The 13390-nt window shown below is 45.6% G+C and overlaps 2 protein-coding genes across 2 annotated transcripts in view; one reads left to right on the top strand and one right to left on the bottom strand.

Moving 5' to 3' along the window:
- Nucleotides 1-6310: 6310 nt before the first annotated feature.
- On the bottom strand, nucleotides 6311-11177 carry VKORC1 (vitamin K epoxide reductase complex subunit 1). The gene is made up of 3 exons (XM_088157592.1): nucleotides 11003-11177; nucleotides 10580-10692; nucleotides 6311-8240 (listed from the first exon to the last, which is right to left on the bottom strand). The coding sequence occupies exons 1-3, from the start codon at nucleotides 11155-11157 to the stop codon at nucleotides 8041-8043; spliced, it is 468 nt and encodes a 155-aa protein (XP_088013718.1). The 5' UTR covers nucleotides 11158-11177; the 3' UTR covers nucleotides 6311-8040.
- Nucleotides 11178-11549: 372 nt separating this feature from the next.
- LOC148219437 (branched-chain alpha-ketoacid dehydrogenase kinase-like) overlaps nucleotides 11550-13390 on the top strand; it is a 17319-nt gene continuing 15478 nt past the window's right edge. The window contains exon 1 of the mRNA XM_088157598.1: nucleotides 11550-11611. Within this exon, the coding sequence (XP_088013724.1) occupies nucleotides 11550-11611 (62 nt within the window). The remainder of the gene's footprint in view (nucleotides 11612-13390) is intronic.

Here is a 13390-nt window from a genome sequence, read left to right as displayed (position 1 = left end):
TCCCAATTAAAAATCCCCAAATTCTCCCAAGGACTCAAAAAAAAAACCCCAATAAAAAATCCAAAATCCCCTCAAGGACCCCAATAAAAAATCCCAATTAAAAATTCCCAAATTCTCCCAAGGACTCAAAAAAAAAACCCAATAAAAAATCCCAAAATTCCCTCAAGGACCCCCCCAAAAATACCCCAAAATATCCTAAAAGACCCCCCAAAAAAACCCCCCAAAAAATCCCAAAATCCTCTCAAGGACCCCCAAAAAAACCCCAATAAAAAAAATCTCAAAATCCCCTCAAGGAACTCAATAAAAAAAAATCCCAAAATCCTCTCAAGGACCCCCCAAAAAACCCCAATAAAATACCCCAAAATCCCCTCAAGGACCCCCAAAAAACCCCAATAAAAAACCCCCAAAATCTCCTCAAGGACCCAAAAAAAAACCCAATAAAAAATCCAAAAATTCTTCCAAGGACCCCCCAAAAAAACCCAAAAATCAGAATTTAAGTGTCTGGAACCCCTTTTTTACCTCAAAATCCTCCAAAAATCGCTCAGGAACCGGAATTTCCCCACAGAAAACCCCAAAAATCGCTCCAAAACTCAAATTTTACCTCAAAATTTCCCTCAAAATCGCTCAGGGACCCCAATTACCCCTCAGAAACTCCACAAAATCGCTCCAAAACTCAAATTTTTACCTCCAAATCCGTCCAAAACAACCTCAGGACCCCAATTTCCCCTCAGAGACTCCACAAAATCCCTTCAAAACTCAAATTTTTACCTCAAAATTCTCCTAAAACAGCTCCAGGATTCATTTTTCTTCTCAGTTTTCCCTCAAAAATCGCTTCGGGACGCCAATTTCCCCTCAGATACTCCACAAAATCCCTTCAAAACTCAAATTTTTACCTCAAAATCCCTCCAAAACAACTCCGGGACCACAATTTCCCTCAGAAACTCCACAAAATCGCTCCAAAACTCAAATTTTTACATCAAAATCCCTCCAAAACCGCGCCGGGACCCCCTTTTCCCCTCAGAACCACCCAAAAATCGCTCCCGGACCCCAATTTTTACCTCAAAATCCTCCCCAAAACAGCTCCAGGACTCCTTTTTCTCCTCAGTTTTCCCTCAAAAATGACTTCGGGGACCACAATTTCCCCTCAGAAACACCCCCAAAATCCCTTCAAAACTCAAATTTTTACCTCAAAATCCCTCCAAAACAACTCCGGGACCACAATTTCCCCTCAGAGACTCCACAAAATCGCTCCAAAACTCAAATTTTTACCTCAAAATCCTCCTAAAACAGCTCCAGGATTCCTTTTTCTCCTCAGTTTTCCCTCAAAAATGACTTCGGGACCCCAATTTCCCCTCAGAAACTCCTCAAAATCGCTCCAAAACTCAAATTTTACCTCAAAATTCTCCCCAAAACAGCTCCAGGACTCCTTTTTCTCCTCAGTTTTCCCTCAAAAATCGCTCCGGGACCCCAATTTCCCCTCAGAAACTCCCCCAAAATCGCTCTCGGACCCCATTTTTTACCTCAAAATTCTCCTAAAACAGCTCCAGGATTCCTTTTTCTCCTCAGTTTTCCCTCAAAAATCGCTTCGGGACCCCAAATTTCCCCTCAGAATTTTCTAAAATCGCTCCGGGACCCCAATTTTTACCTCAAAATTCTCCTAAAACAGCCCCAGGACTCCTTTTCCTCCTCAGTTTTCCCTCAAAAATCGCTCCGGGACCCCAATTACCCCTCCGAAACTCCACAAAATCCCTTCAAAACTCAAAATTTTACCTCAAAATCCCTCCAAAACAACTCCGGGACCACAATTTCCCCTCAGAAACTCCACAAAATCGCTCCAAAACTCAAATTTTTACCTCAAAATCCCTCCAAAACCGCGCCGGGACCCCCTTTTCCCCTCAGAACCACCCCAAAAATCGCTCCCGGACCCCAATTTTTACCTCAAAATCCCCCCAAAATCGCTCCAGGACTCCTTTTTCTCTTCAGTTTTCCTCAAAAATCGCTCCGGGACCCCAATTACCCCTCAGAAACTCCCAAAATCGCTCCAAAACTCAATTTTTTACCCCAAAATAACTCCAAAACACCTTCGGGACCACAATTTCCCCTCAGAATTTTCTAAAATCGCTCCGGGACCCCAATTTTTAGCTCAAAATTCTCCTAAAACAGCCCCAGGACTCCTTTTCCTCCTCAGTTTTCCCTCAAAAATCGCTCCGGGACCCCAATTACCCCACAGGAACTCCACAAAATCCCTTCAAAACTCAATTTTTACCTCAAAATTCTCCTAAAACAGCTCCAGGACTCCTTTTCCTCCTCAGTTTTCCCTCAAAAATCGCTCTGGGAGCCCAATTTCCCCTCAGAAACTCCACAAAATCCCTTCAAAACTCAAAATTTTACCTCAAAATCCCTCCAAAACAACCCCGGGAACACAATTTCCCCTCAGAATTTTCTAAAATAGCTCAGGGACCGCAATTTTTACCTCAAAATTCTCCTAAACCAGCTCCAGGACTCCTTTTTCTCCTCAGTTTTCCCTCAAAAATGACTTCGGGACCACAATTTCCCCTCAGAAACACCCCCAAAATCCCTTCAAAACTCAAATTTTTACCTCAAAATCCCTCCAAAACAACTCCGGGACCACAATTTCCCCTCACAACCCCTCTAAAATCGCTCCGGGACCGCAATTTCCCCACAGGAACTCCACAAAATCCCTTCAAAACTCAAATTTTTACCTCAAAATTCTCCTAAAACAGCTCCAGGACTCCTTTTTCTCCTCAGTTTTCCCGCAAAAATCGCTCCGGGACCCCAATTTCCCCTCAGAAACTCCACAAAATCGCTCCAAAACTCAAATTTTTACCTCAAAATCCCTCCAAAACAACCTCGGGACCACAATTTCCCCACAGAACCCCCCCAGAAATCGCTCTCGGACCCCAATTTTTGCCTCAAAATTCTCCTAAAACAGCTCCAGGATTCCTTTTCCTCCTCAGTTTTCCCTCAAAAATCGCTCTTGGGACCCCAAATTTCCCCTCAGAATTTTCTAAAATCGCTCCGGGACCCCAATTTTTAGCTCAAAATTCTCCTAAAACAGCCCCAGGACTCCTTTTCCTCCTCAGTTTTCCCTCAAAAATCGCTCCGGGACCCCAATTACCCCTCCGAAACTCCACAAAATCCCTTCAAAACTCAAAATTTTACCTCAAAATCCCTCCAAAACAACTCCGGGACCACAATTTCCCCTCAGAAACTCCACAAAATCGCTCCAAAACTCAAATTTTTACCTCAAAATCCGTCCAAAACCGCGCCGGGACCCCCTTTTCCCCTCAGAACCACCCCAAAAATCGCTCCCGGACCCCAATTTTTACCTCAAAATCCCCCCAAAATCGCTCCAGGACTCCTTTTCCTCCTCAGTTTTCCCTCAAAAATCGCTCCCGGACCCCAAATTTCCCCTCAGAATTTTCTAAAATCGCTCCGGGACCCCAATTTTTAGCTCAAAATTCTCCTAAAACAGCCCCAGGACTCCTTTTCCTCCTCAGTTTTCCCTCAAAAATCGCTCCGGGACCCCAATTACCCCTCCGAAACTCCACAAAATCCCTTCAAAACTCAAAATTTTACCTCAAAATCCTCCAAAACAACTCCGGGACCACAATTTCCCCTCAGAAACTCCACAAAATCGCTCCAAAACTCAAATTTTTACCTCAAAATCCGTCCAAAACCGCGCCGGGACCCCCTTTTCCCCTCAGAACCACCCCAAAAATCGCTCCCGGACCCCAATTTTTACCTCAAAATCCCCCCAAAATCGCTCCAGGACTCCTTTTTCTCCTCAGTTTTCCCTCAAAAATCGCTCCCGGACCCCAATTTCCCCTCAGAAACTCCCCAAAATCGCTCCCGGACCGCATTTTTTTACCTCAAAATTCTCCTAAAATCGCTCCGGGACTCCAATTTCCCCTGAGAACCCTCCTAAAATCGCTCTGGGACCCCAATTTCCCCTCAGAAACTCCCCAAAAATCGCTCCGGGACCGCAATTTTTACCTCAAAATCCCTCCAAAACCGCTCTGGGACCCCAATTTGCCCTCAGAAACTCCCCAAAATCCGCTCCCGGACCGCAATTTTTACCTCAAAATCCCTCAAAACACCTCCGGGAACCCCTTTTCCCCTCAAAATCCCCCTAAAATCGCTCCGGGACCCCAATTTCTCCTCAGAACCCCCCGAAAATCGCTCCAGAAGTGAAATTTTTTACCTCAAAATCCCTCCAAAACAGCTCCGGGACGCCCTTTTCCCTTCACTCCCCCTCCATTCCTTCTCTCCGCCCTCCCTTCTCCCTAACCCCGTGTCCCAAACACAACCCCGGCGTCCGGACTCTCCTTTCTCCTTCAATTTACCCTCCCGAAACCTCTCAATTTTGCCCTTAAATCTTTGAATTTTAAACCTAAATCCTTTTAATTTTACTCTAAAAATCTTTTATTTTCACTTACCAGCGGCCCCGGGGCCTCCCCGATTCCTCCCCGGGTTCGGTTCGTAATGGATTCGCCCGTTTTCCCCCCGTCTTCCCGTGGTTTTTTCCACCCCCCCGCATTCCGCCCTCAGGTTGGTACGGTCCGACCTCGGTGCGCATGCGCGGAATCCTGAGGGGGGGAGTGGCGGGAAAATGGCGCCGCCTCGCGGACGGAGGTGAGGGGGATCGGTTTATTTTGGCGGGAAAAAAAAAAAAGATTATTAAAGGCTTTTTATGTGGGGAAAAAAAAGAAATTTGAGGGGGAAAAGAGAAAATTTGGGGGTAAATTGTGAGAAAAAGGGAAAATTTGGGGGGGAAATTGTGAGGAAAAGGGAATCCCGACGCTTTTTTGGGGAAAATTGAGGGGAAAAAGGGAATCTTGGAGCGTTTTATGAGGTAAAAATTGTGAGGGAGAAAGAAAATCCTGGAGGTTTTTGAGGTGAAAATTGAGGGAAAAGTGAAAATTGTGGGGAAAAGGGAATCCCGACGATTTTTTGGGTGAAAATTGAGGGAAAAAGGGAAAATTTTGGGTGAAAATCGTGGGGAAAAAGGGATTTTTTGAGCGTTTTTTTGAGGTAAAATTGTGAGGGAGAAAGAAAATCCTGGAGGTTTTTTTTGAGGTGAAAATTGAGGGGAAAAAGGAAAATTCGGGTGAAAATTAAAGAAAAAAATTCTGGAGCTTTTTTGGGTGAAAATTGAGGGGGAAAAAGGGAAAAATTTGGGTGAAAATTGTGGGGAAAAGGGAATTTTTGAGCTTTTTTGAGGTAAAAATTGTGAGGGAGAAAAAAAATCCTGGAGGTTTTTTTGAGGTGAAAATTGAGGGGAAAAGGGAAATTCGGGTGAAAATTAAAGAAAAAAATAATTCTGGATTTTTTTGGGTGAAAATTGAGGGAAAAGGGGAAATTTGGGTGAAAATTGTGGGGAAAAAAGGAAATTTTGAAGCTTTTTTTTTGAGGTAAAAATTGTGAGGGAGAAAAAAAATCCTGGAGGTTTTTTTGAGGTGAAAATTGAGGGGAAAAGGGAAAATTGGGGTGAAAATTAAAGAAAAAAATAATTCTGGAATTTTTTTGGGTGAAAATTGAGGGAAAAAAGGAAAACTTTGAGTGAAAATCGTGGGGGAAAAGGGAATTTTTGAGCGGTTTTTTGAGGTAAAAATTGTGAGGGAGAAAGAAAATCCTGGAGGTTTTTTTGAGGTGAAAATTGAGAGGAAAAGGGAAAATTCGGGTGAAAATTAAAGAAAAAATAATTCCGGATTTTTTGGGGGTGAAAATTGAGGGAAAAAAGGAAAATTTTGGGTGAAAATCGTGGGGAAAAAGGGAATTTTTGAGCGTTTTTTTGAGGTAAAAATTGTGAGGGAGAAAGAAAATCCTGGAGGTTTTTTCGAGGTGAAAATTGAGGGAAAAAGGGAAAATTCGGGTGAAAATTAAAGAAAAAAATAATTCTGGATTTTTTGGGGTGAAAATTGAGGGAAAAAGGAAAATTTTGAGCTTTTTTTGAGGTAAAAATTGTGAGGGAGAAAGAAAATCCTGGAGGTTTTTTTTTGAGGTGAAAATTGAGGGGAAAAGGGAAAATTCGGGTGAAAATTAAAGAAAAAAAAAATTCTGGATTTTTTTGGGTGAAAATTGAGGGAAAAAAGGGACAATTTTGGGTGAAAATCGTGGGGGGAAAAGGGAATTTTTGAGCTTTTTTGAGGTAAAAATTGTGAGGGAGCAAAAAAATCCCGAAGTTTTTTTGAGGTAAAAAATAAAAAAAAAAAGGAATTTCCAAATTTTAAATTCTCTTTTTTTGGGGGGAAAAATTTGAAGGACAAAGGGGATCCCACAGAGGCGATTTTGAGGAATTTCAGAAACTTTTTTTTTTATTTTTTAAATTACTTTAATTCACTTTTGGTCACTTTAATGTCGTTTTTGGTCACTTTAATGCCATTTTTTATCGCTTTAATTCAAATTTAATTCACATTTTTGTCATTTTCACTCACTTTAATGCCATTTTTTATCGCTTTAATTCAGTTTTTGATGCATTTAATCCATTTTTTTATCGCTTTAATGTCATTATTTGCACTTTAAATCACTTTTGGTAACTTTTAATTCCATTTTTGACCCTTTATTTCCCATTTTTTTGCCATTTTTAGTCACTTTAACGCTATTTTTAACCCATTAATTGCCGTTTTTACCAATTTCATTCAAAATTTTGGTCACTTTAATTCCATTTTTTACCCTTTTTGTCATTTTTGACCCATTTCATTCCATTTTTGACCCGTTTTTTACCATTTTGTCCCATTTAATGCCACTTTTGGTGCCTTTAATGCCACTTTTGACCCATTTAATTCCACTTTTGACCTATTTAATTCCATTTTTCACCCATTTTTTTTTTCAATTCTGACCCATTTTATGCCATTTTTATCACTTTAATTCCACTTTTAGTGTCTTTAATCCACTTTTCACCCATTTTTTCCCCTTTTTGACCCTTTTTTTCCCATTTTAACCCATTTCTGGCCCATTCAATCCGATTTTTTTCCCATTTTTGGCCCATTTTTTTTCCATTTTTAACCCATTCAATCGCATTTTTGACCCATTTTTCCCCATTTTTAACCCATTTAATTCCATTTTTGGCCATTTTTCCCCATTTTTGACCCATTTCTCCCCGTTTTTAACCCATTTCTCCCCGTTTTTAACCCCTTCAATCCCACTTTTAACCCATTCCTCCCCATTTTGACCATTTTTTCCCATTTTTGACCACTTTTATCCCACTTTTACCCCATTTCTCCCCATTTTTACCCCATTTTTTCCCATTTTAACCCCTTCAATCCCACTTTTACCTCATTTTTTTCCCATTTCTGACCCATTTCTCCCCATTTTAACCCATTCAATCCCACTTTTTACCCCTTCAACCCCACTTTTATCCCATTTTTAACCCATTTCTCCTGGTTTTTAACCCATTCCTCCCCATTTTAACCCCTTCAATCCCATTTAAACCCATTTCTAGCCCATTCAATCCCACTTTTAACCCCTTCAACCCCATTTTACCCCATTTCTCCCCATTTTTACCCCATTTCTCCCCATTTTTCCCCATTCCTGACCCATTTCTCCCCGTTTTTAACCCCTTCAACCCCATTTTTCCCATTCCTGACCCATTTCTCCCCGTTTTAACCCCATTTCTCCCCATTTTAACCCCATTTCTAACCCATTTCTCCATTTTTAACCCCTTCAACCCCATTTTAAACCCCTTCAATCCCACTTTTACCCCATTTCTCCCCATTTTTAATCCATTTCTCCCCATTTTTAACCCCTTCAATCCCATTTTTCCCCATTTTTAACCCCTTCAACCCCATTTTTTCCCCATTCCTGACCCATTTCTCCCCGTTTTTTAACCCTTTCAATCCCATTTTAACCCCTTCAATCCCACTTTTACCCATTTCTCCCCATTTTCTCCCCATTCCTGACCCATTTCTCCCCATTTTTACCCCATTTCTCCCCGTTTTTACCCCATTTCTGACCCATTTCTCCCCGTTTTTTACCCCATTTCTCCCCGTTGTTAACCCCTTCCCTCCCTGCCGTCCCTCAGAGCCGTTTGTGGCGGCGCCGGCAGCGGCGCAGGTTGAGCGCCAGCAGGGCCAGGTTGATGCCGTAGGTGCTCAGGCACACCACGCACAGGTCCCCGAGGCCGAAGAGCAGCACCAGGCCCAGCCACAGCGACGCCAGCGCCGACGCCACCGACGTGGCCAGGAGGGTCACGGAGACCGGCCAGGTACGGGAAACACCTGGGGGATTGAAAGGGAAATGACGTCATCAAGGTGTGCGCAAAAAAACCACCCTGGTGTGGGATAGACCTGGGGGATTAAAGGGGAATGACGTCATCAAGGTGCGTCCCAAAAATGTCACCGAGGCCATCCAGGTACAGGACACACCTGGGGGAATGAGGGGGGAATGACGTCATCAAGGTGTGGCCAAAAATCCACCTTGGTATGGGATACACTTGGGGAATGAGGGGGAATGACGTCATCGAGGTGTGGCCAAAAGCGTCATCGAGGCTGCTCTGCTATGGGACACACCTGGGGGAATGACGTCATCAAGGTGTTGTGCAAAAAAACCACCTTGGTATGGGAGACACTTGGGGGATTGAAGAGGAATGACGTCATCAAGGTGTGTGCCAAAAGTGTCACTCTGGTATGGGACACACTTGGGGAATGACGAGGGAATGACGTCATCAAGGTGTGGCCAAAAAGGTGCCCTGGTATGGGATATACCTGGGGGAAATGACGTCATCAAGGTGTGGCCAAAAAATCCACCTTGGTATGGGACACACATGGGGGGAATGAGGGGGAATGACGTCATCAAGGTGTGTCCCAAAAGTGTCACTGAGGCCAGCCAGGTACGGGACACACCTGGGGGATTTAAAGGGAAATGACGTCATCAAGGTGTGTCCCAAAAGTGTCACTCTAGTATGGGATACACCTGGGGGAATGAAGGAGGAATGACGTCATCAAGGTGTGGCCAAAAAAACACCTTGGTATGGGAGACACTTGGGGGAATGAGGGGGGGATGACGTCATCAAGGTGTGTGCCAAAAGTGTCACTCTGGTATGGGATACACTTGGGGAATGAGGGGGGAATGACGTCATCAAGGTGTGGCCAAAAAGGTGCCCTGGTATGGGATATACCTGGGAAATGACGTCATCAAGGTGTGCTCAAAAAGGTGCCCTGGTATGGGATATACCTGGGGAATGACGTCATCAAGGTGTGCTCAAAAAACCACCTTGGTATGGGAGACACTTGGGGGAATATGAGGGGGAATGACGTCATCAAGGTGCGTCCCAAAAATGTCACCGAGGCCAGCCAGGTACGGGACACACCTGGGGGAATGAGGGGGGAATGACGTCATCAAGGTGTGGCCAAAAAACCACCTTGGTATGGGATACACTTGGGGAATGACGTCATCAAGGTGTGGCCAAAAAGGCGCCCTGGTATGGGATACACCTGGGGGAATGACGTCATCAAGGTGTGCTCAAAAAAACACCCTGGTATGGGAGACACTTGGGGGAATGAAAGGGAGATGACGTCATCAAGGTGTGCTCAAAAAGATACCCTGGTATGGGACACACCTGGGGGATTTAAGGGGAGATGATGTCATCAAGGTGTGCTCAAAAAACCACCTTGGTATGGAGACACTTGGGGGAATGAGGGGGAATGACGTCATCAAGGTGTGTCCCAAAAGTGTCACTGAGGCCAGCCAGGTACGGGACACACCTGGGGGAATGAGGGGGGGATGACGTCATCAAGGTGTGGCTAAAAAGGCGCCCTGGTATGGGCGAATGAAGGGGAATGACGTCATCAAGGTGTATCCAAAAAGTATCACAGAGGCCAGCCAGGTAAGGGAAACACCTGGGGGATTAAAGGGGGAATGACGTCATCAAGGTGTGCTCACAAAGGAGCCCTGGTATGGGACACACCTGGGGAATGAAGGGGGGATGACGTCATCAAGGTGTGCGCAAAAAACCACCCTGGTGTGGGATAGACCTGGGGGATTAAAGGGGAATGACGTCATCAAGGTGCGTCCCAAAAGTGTCACCGAGGCCAGCCAGGTACGGGAAACACGTGGGGGAATGAAGGGGGGATGACGTCATCAAGGTGTGGCCAAAAAGGTGCCTTATATGGAACACACCTGGGGGGGAATGAAAGGGGGGTGACGTCATCAAGGTGTGGCCAAAAGTGTCACTGAGGCCAGCCAGGTATGGGACACACCTGGGGGATTAAAGGGGGAATGACGTCATCAAGGTATGGCCAAAAAGGTGCCCTGGTATGGGATACACCTGGGGGAATGACGTCATCAAGGTGTGTCCCAAAAATGTCACTGAGGCCAGCCAGGTATGGGACACACCTGGGGGAATGAGGGGGGAATGACGTCATCAAGGTGTGGCCAAAAAAACACCTTGGTATGGGAGACACTTGGGGAATGAAGGGGGAATGACGTCATCAAGGTGTGGCCAAAAAGGCGCCCTGGTATGGGATACACGTGGGGGAAATGACGTCATCAAGGTGTGCCCAACTGTCCTCCAGGCGTCCCCGGTGTCCCCAGTCCCTCCCAGTCCCTCCCAGTTTACCCAGCAGCCCTTGCAGCAGGTAGAACAGGAGCCCGATGGCGCCATTGGGGACGTTCACGGCGCTGTCCCTGCCCAGCACCGGCTCCACCAGGCCCAGGCCACGCCCCCACCTGCGTAAAAAAAAAAAAGGGCGGGACACGCCCACAAAGCCAGGTAACCCTACCATATATAGGTATAATTATGCTAAGCCACGCCCCCATTTAGTCCATATATGGATGTAATTAGCATAAACACGCCCCTAGGCAAGCCACGCCCCCTCACGACTTCCCGCCATCGCTTCCCCCTGAATGCGCGCGCCCCCTAGCGGCGCGCCCCTCCCCTCACCCCCATTGGCCGCGCTTAAGCCCCGCCCACTTCCGGTTTCCCGTCCCGTTATTCCCCGGTGTTTGGGGTTTTTTGTTTTGGGTTTTTTTTTTTTTACCGGAGGAAAACACCCGAGTGCACGACACGGATGGCGCAAGGTCGCAGGCGGCTCGGTACGACGGGTCCCGAGCGGCTTCGTGCTCGACGTGCAGCGCGTACAGCGACAGCGCCGCGCCCGCCACGCACAGCGCCGTCCGCAACGCCAGCGCCGCCATTGCTCAACGCCCATTGGGCGGCGCCGCTGCCGCTCCCCTCTATTCTCCCCGCCCATTGGCCAGCAGCCTAAGGGCCCGCCTGATTTCCGGCTTGCGCGCGGGGCACGACGGGGTGCGTAGTTCCGCGCCCTCCGCGCATGCGCGGTGAAGGGAAAGGCGCTGAGGGAAGGAGGAAGCGCGCGAATAAAAATGGCGGCAGCGGCGCCAAGATGGAGGCGGGGAATTGAGTGAGGGCTCGGGACTCGGCCCCTGCCGGTTCGGAACCTCCTCCCTCTCCCCGGTACCGGTGAGGGGAAGGCCGGGGCTCGGTGAGTGAGGCCCGGGGAGACTCGCGGGGTGGCGGAGACCGGAGGGAATTTAGGAGGAGGGGTCGCGGTGACGTCACGGACAAGATGGCGGCGGTCGTGAGGGGCGGTGGGGGGGGCGTCGGGAGAGGCCTCAAAAGTCGGGAAATGTTTGGGAATTGTGAAGGAGGAATTTTAAAAAAAATTCACTGGAGCACTGGGATTTTTTCCTCATAATTTTCCCTTCATATCCTAAAAATTTCATTTTTTTTTCTCTCATTTTCCCTCCCCAATTTCCCCCATTATTCCCCCGAATTTCCCTTTTTTTCCCCTCCCTCAAATGCCCAATTCCTTCCAAAAATCCCAATTTTCCCCTTTTTAACCCTCAATTTTCCCCCTTTTTCAACCCAAATTTCCGCTCCAAATCCCCTTAAATCTTTTTCAATTTTCCCCTTCAAATCCCCAATTCTCCCTTTTTATCTCCCCAAATTCCCCTTTTAATCTCCCCAAAATCCAAAATTTTCCTCATTTTTCTCCCCAAATCCAAATTTTCTCCCTTTTTTCCCAATTATTTCCCACACATCCAAATTTTTTCATTTTTCCCACCCTAAACCCTCAATTTTCCCTTTTCTCCCCCAATTTTCCCCCTTTTCCTCCCCTCAAATCCACAATTTTCCCAATTTTTTCCCCTTAAATCCAATTTTTCTCTTTTTATCCCCCAAAATTCCCAATTTTATTTCATTTTTTCCCCCTAAATCCCCCGTTTTTATCTCTCCAAACTCCCAAATTTCCTTTTTATCCCCAAAATTTCACCAAACTCCCCAAAAATTTCCCAAATCCTCCCAAATTTCTCCCCAAATCCAAATTTTCCCCCTTTTTTCCCATTTTTTCTCTATAAATCCCAAATTTTTCCCATTTTTCCCCCAAATCCCCCATTTTTTTTCCTTTTTTTCACCCAAATACCCCAATTTTTACCCCAAATTTTTCCCAAATCCCTCAAATTTCCCCATTTTTAACCCCAATATCCCCCAATTTTTCCTCAATTTTCCCCAAATTTTCCCCCAAATCCCCAATTTTTTCCTTTTATCCCCAAAACTTCCCCAAATTTCCCCATTTTTATCCCCAAATCCCCAAATTTCCCCAAATCCTTCCAAATTTTACCCCAAATCCCCAATTTTCTCCCCCAAATCCCCCAAATTTCCCCCAAATCCCCAATTTTTTCTCCTTTATCCCCGAAATTTCCCCCAAATCCCCAAATTTCCCCATTTTTATCCCCAAATCCCCCAAATTTTCCCCCAATCCCCCAAATTCCCCCAATTTTTTCCCCCAAATCCAAAAATTTCCCCATTTTTATCCCCAAATCCCCCAAATTTCCCCAAATTCTTCCAAATTTTCCTCACATTTTCCCCCAAAACTTCCCCCAAATTTCCCCCAAATTTTTCCCCAAATGCCCCAAATTTCCCCCAAATCCCAATTTTTCCCCCAAATTTCCCCATTTTTATCCCCAAATCCCCCAAATTTCCCCCAAATCCTTCCAAATTTTACCCCAAATCCCAATTTTCTCCCCCAAATTTCCCCCAAATCCTTCCAAATTTCCAATTTTTTCCCCCAAATCCCCAATTTTTTCCCTTTTATCCCCAAATCCCCCAAATTTCCCCCAAATTTCCCCATTTTTATCCCCAAAATTTCCCCCAAATCCTTCCAAATTTTCCCCCCCAATTTCCCCCAAATCCCCCAAATTTCCCCCAAATTCCCCAAATCCCCCAAATTTCCCCATTTTTATCCCCAAATCCCCCAAATTTCCCCATTTTTATCCCCGAAATTTCCCCCAAATTTCCCCATTTTTATCCCCCGAATTTCCCCAAATGCCCCAAATTTCCCCATTTTTATCCCCAAATTTCCCCCAAATCCCCAATTTTTTCCCCCAAATTTCCCCCAAATCCTTCCAA

Source organism: Sturnus vulgaris, unplaced genomic scaffold, assembly GCF_052056855.1.
Source record: "Sturnus vulgaris isolate bStuVul1 unplaced genomic scaffold, bStuVul1.hap1 Scaffold_1139, whole genome shotgun sequence".
In the NCBI taxonomy this organism is placed as follows: domain Eukaryota; kingdom Metazoa; phylum Chordata; class Aves; order Passeriformes; family Sturnidae; genus Sturnus; species Sturnus vulgaris.
Note: the sequence above shows the minus strand (reverse complement) of the source record. Positions and strands in the feature narration are given on the sequence as shown.